Below are 5,001 nucleotides of genomic sequence, written 5' to 3'. Positions count from 1 at the left end.
GAAATACGAGGACATCTGAGATGTACGGGAGTGGAATGCCTCATCCTGGGAGCAGATGCGGCGGAGGTGAAGGAATTAGGAATAGGGGATGGCATTTTTGCAGGAAGGTGGGTGGGAGGAGGTGTATTCTAGGTAGCTGTGGGAGTCGGTGGGCTTTAAATGGATATCGGTTTCTAGGTGGTTGCCGGAGATGGAGACAGAGAGGTCCAGGAAGGAGAGAGGTATTAGAGATGGTCCAGGTGAACTTAAGGTTGGGGTGGAAGGTGTTGGTGAAGTGGATGAACTGTTCGAGCTCCTTGTGGGAGCGCGAGTTGGCACCGATACAGTCATCAATGTAACAGAGGAAGAGGTGGGGTTGAGGGCCAGTGTAGGTACAGAAGAGGGATTATTCCACGTAACCTACAAAGAGGCAGGCATAGCTTGGGCCCATGCGGTACCCATGGCCACCCCCTTTGTCTGTAGGAAGTGGGAGGAATTGAAAGAGAAGTTGTTGAGTGTGAGGACGAGTTCGGCTAAGCGGATGAGGGTGTCAGTGGAAGGGGACTGGTCGGGCCTGCGGAACAGGAAGAAGCAGAGGGCCTTTAGGTCATCTGTATGGGGAATGCAGGTGTATAGGGACTGGACATCCATGGTAAAGATGAGGTGTTGGGGACCGGGGAATTGGAAGTTCTGGAGGAGGTGGAGGGCATGGGTGGTGTCATGGACGTAGGTAGGGAGTTCCTGGACTAAAGGGGAGAAAATGGAGTCGAGATATGTTTGGTGGAGGCGGAGACAATGGGTCGACCAGGGCAGTCAGGTTTGTGGATTTTGGGAAGGAGATAAAAGTGGGCGGTGCGGGGTTGGGGAACAATGAGGTTGGAGGCTGTGGGTGGGAGGTCACCTGAGGTGATGAGGTTGTGGATGGTTTGGGAGATAACGGTTTGGTGGTCGGGAGTGGGGTCATGATCAAGGAGGCAGTAGGAGGAGGTGTCGGAGAGTTGGCACCTGGCTTCGGCAATGTAGAGGTCAGTGCGCCATACTACAACTGCGCCTCCCTTGTCCGCGGGTTTTATGGTGAAGTTGGGATTGGAGCAGAGGGAGCGGAGGGCTGCACGTTCTGCGGGGGAAGAGGTTGGAGTGGGTGAGAGGGGTGGAGAGGTTGAGGCGGTTGATGTCTCGACGGCAGTTGGAGATGAAGAGGTCGAGGGAGGGTAGGAGGCTTTGGGGTGGTGTCCAGGAGGAGGGGGTGTGTTGAAGGTGGGAGAAGGGGTCGGTGGAGGGAGGGTTAGGCTCATGGTTGAAGAAGTAAGTGCGGAGGCGGAGGAAAAACTGCTCGATGTCCAAACGTGACCGGTATTCGTTGATGTGTGTGTGGAGGGGGACAAAGGTGAGCCCTTGACTGAGGACTGACTGTTCGTCCTCAGTAAGGGGGAGGTCTGGGGGGATGGTGAAGACTCGTCAGGGCTGGGTGTCGCTGTCTCCTCTGGAGCTGCTGGCTGTGGAGGCGGTGGGCGGAGCGACGTCGGTGTCGGCTGTGGGCGGAGTTGCATCGGCAGTGGTGGGCGAAGTTGCGTCGGCGTCAGTGGTGGGTGGAGTTGCGTTGGCGTCGGTGGTGGGTGGAGTTGTGTCGGCTTCGGGCAGAGCGGGGTAGGAGGCGGCAGCAGCGGTGATGGTAGGTGCGTCCTCAGTGTCTATGGTGTTGGCCTCGGAAATGGAGGCGGTGGCATCAGCAGCCATGACGAAGGCGTTTGCTGTCCCGGAAGTGGTGTACCCGGCAGCGGAGGATGTGACGTCATCCGTGGTTGCTCCGACAGTGGCCACATGGCCAATGGCGGCAGGCACATTGTGGGGTAGGGTTGGGGATTTGGGAGGTGGAGGAAGCCCGTTTTGGGTGGTAGGCACCAGTAAGTTTACTGTACTTACAGTTTTTAGTTTCCAATGAAGCTGAGTAGAATTGTGAGTTCAGGTTGTGGATCCTACGAAGAATAAAAAACAGGAGAGGTCCTTTGCAGGTCTGGCAGAGGGAGGCTCTGAGCTGGGGTAGGCTTGACTGTAGTGCCAGGAGATTCCGGCGCATTGCTGCGAGTGTGTGTTTCAGCAGTCGCAGGGAGAAACGCTTCTGAAGGATCTCAATGTTCTGAATGTAGACATTGTCATGGTTGGGGCCAAATTGGGAAGGCCTGAACATGGCCTGTAGTCCATTGGGGATGATCTGGTTCCGTAGGCAGGTACTAATAAAGGTGATGTGACTGTAGTACCTGGTTTGCTTCAGGACGTGGTCGAGCAGTTTCAAGGCCGAAGAGATTATGAGAGAGTTGCTTCACAAGCTTCAAAATCTCCCCTCCCATTTCCGCATCCCAAAACCAGCCCAGCTTGTCCCCGCCTCCCTAACCTGTCCTTCCTCCCACCTATCCCCTCCTCCCACCTCAAGCCCCACCCCCATCTCCTACCTACTAACCTCATCCTGCCCCCTTGACCTGTCCGTCCTCCCTGGACTGACCTATCTCCTCCCTACCTACACTCACATTTACTGGCTCCATCCCCGCCTCTTTGACCTGTCTGTCTCCTCTTCACCTACCTTCTCCTCTATCCATCTTCTATCTGCCTCCCCCTCTCTCCCTATTTATTTCAGAATCCCCTTCCCCTCCCCTCCCCTCCCCTCCCCCATTTCTGAAGAAGGGTCTAGGCCCAAAACGTCAGCCTTCCTGCTCCTCTGATGCTGCCTGCTGTGTTCATCCAGCTCTACACCTTGTTATCACTGAAGCCTGCTACTCGAGGATTGGTATGTATGATTTTATGCTCAAAAAGTCACAGCCTTTACTCTGTAAGCTTATCAACACAGAACGCAACTGTAATTTTTTCTAGCTTGTGCTGTAATCTTGAATACGAAAGATAAATGTTTCATTGTTACTAAGTTAAAGCTAACTACGTTCAACACATTGTGGTGCACTTAAATTACTTTTGGGCTCCTGTTAATATTCTAGGTTGTTTATTAATTGTTAAAGATGAAAATTCTTTAGATACCATCATTAGTACATAAACTTATGTAACTATTAATAAAATTATCAACTTTTTTATTATTTAAAATATTTTTAGATAATGTATCCTTGCAGCCTAAAATTATTTAACACCTTTGCTAGATCAAATTAATTTAGTTTGATTAATATGTTCCTACTGTTATCAATATCTTTTAAACTACAGTACATGAGATAGTTTGGATATTATATAGCAAACCTTGGTCTGGTCATGGGACAGAAGGAACTACGTTTTTGTTTGTGTTGAAGTAACTCCAAGGGGCCGGTATCTGTCACCTTTATTTACACATGAACTTTAGTACTGCCTCATTCAGAGTCAGCTACCACAGTGTCAGCATTTCTGAAATTCCTTTTATGTGTTAGCTAGGGCTACCTGATTGGACAGATTAACATTCCCAATCAGGGAACTCATATTCTATGAGGTCCAGCTGGCTGACCTCATTACAATCACTACATCCCTCCCCCTCTGAGTCAGAGGACATAGGCTAGTCCGTTTTCTTGGGGAACTTCCTGGAGTGTTTTAGCACTGGTTTGGGTTCCTCTAACTGTGTCTGATACAGGTGGTGTGTAATGCATGGGAGCTCACCTCTTGCACCAGGAGCCCCCCAGCAGAATTTTGCTCTCTTCTTCCATGACAAAGGTATTAAGGTCACGTCCATCTTGGATCCTGAGGACTCGAAAATGCTTGATGGCGAGGGTGAACCCTTGGGTTCCCGCAGCCTTTCTGACTGTTCTAAGGCCAGGGCAAGTTTTGCTCTTACACTGGTTGTAAACCCGTGGCTTTCATATTGTCCACCTGCTTGTTCAGGACCATCGCACCTACCCTGAACTTTATACATCACTGGTCCTGACCTTGTGTTGATCATGCCTCTTACCCATGCAAGGCCATTTCTGTGATTCTTACATCAAACCTCGTCCCTTGTATCAAAGCCATCTCTCTCTGAGTATCGTGTCTGGTATTGATGTTGCTGATGTCGTTTCACCCTCCACCCCCAGGTCTGGGAAGATCAGTTAATCTGGTGCAGAATCTTCTACCCATCAGCAACTCTGCCAGTGTGGTATTCCTGTGATTGCACATGGGGTGGTCCTATAATCAAATAAGAACTGTGACAACTTGGCATCTAACAAGGCTGTAGGCCATTAACTTCTTGCTAACATCATCATTTTGAAGACCCCTGGATGGCCCTGGTGGAGTTTAGCCAGTATATAACAGTGACCTTTGCTTGGAGCAATCACTCTGGCTCCCCACAACAATATGCCATCCTCTAATGTGAGCTGGTCTCTCCAGGTCCAAAAAGGCCTCAATTCTAGTTGCGTTGGCCCTTTTGATTCCCTCATTAATATCAGTTGTTTCAGTTTTGGAAGGACTGGATCTTTCTGCATCCAAATTCTGATATTGTCAGCTCTGACTAAGAGCGTGTCTGGGAAATTTACTATCACTAAGCACTCTTCCACTGGGGGTACCACCACTGATGTATCTGCTAATGGGAGGCAGCTCAATGCATCAGCATTCACTATTCGCCCTCTCAGATGGTGTTCTAACTTGTAATTATAAATGCTTTGTTTTAGAGCCCACTGCTGATTGCAGCCCGAAGCTATGGGTGTCACTGCCTTGTTCTCTTTAAGCAAACCAAGCAGGGGTTTGTGGTCTGTGATTATCACAAATTTTCATCTACAAAGTTATCGGTAGAACTTCCTGACTTCAAATATGATCGCCAATTCTTCTTTCTTTATCTAGGTGGGTATTTATGCTCTGCATCAGCCAAAGTCCTGGATGCATATGCTATTGGACGTTCCCCTCCACTGGGCCACCTATGAGCTAATACCAAACTGATGCCGTACAGGGAGGCATCACAGGTCGACACTAGGTCTTTCCTGGGATCATAGTGGGCCAACACCTTACAGGATGACAGCTATTTCTTTACTTCACTTAAACCTAGGGCTTGTCTATGTGACCTTTCCAAGCTGGCTCTTTATTAGAAGCAAG

General features: G+C 49.7%; 1 protein-coding gene across 2 annotated transcripts in view; it reads right to left on the bottom strand.

Annotated features, from left to right (window-relative positions):
* rabepk (Rab9 effector protein with kelch motifs) overlaps positions 1–4,276 on the bottom strand; it is a 15,556-nt gene extending 11,280 nt beyond the window's left edge. Inside the window, exon 1 of one of the 2 annotated variants that reach the window (XM_020513393.2) lies at positions 3,601–4,276. In XM_020513393.2, the coding sequence (XP_020368982.2) occupies positions 3,601–3,647 (47 nt within the window). In that variant the 5' untranslated portion in view covers positions 3,648–4,276. The remainder of the gene's footprint in view (positions 1–3,600) is intronic. The other variant, XM_048613736.1, reaches the window with a different exon arrangement.
* Positions 4,277–5,001: the final 725 nt, after the last annotated feature.

Source organism: Rhincodon typus, chromosome 28, assembly GCF_021869965.1.
Source record: "Rhincodon typus isolate 14 chromosome 28, sRhiTyp1.1, whole genome shotgun sequence".
NCBI classification, from domain to species: domain Eukaryota; kingdom Metazoa; phylum Chordata; class Chondrichthyes; order Orectolobiformes; family Rhincodontidae; genus Rhincodon; species Rhincodon typus.
The sequence above is the reverse complement of the archived record's forward strand: the minus strand, read 5'-3'. Positions and strand labels throughout refer to the sequence as shown.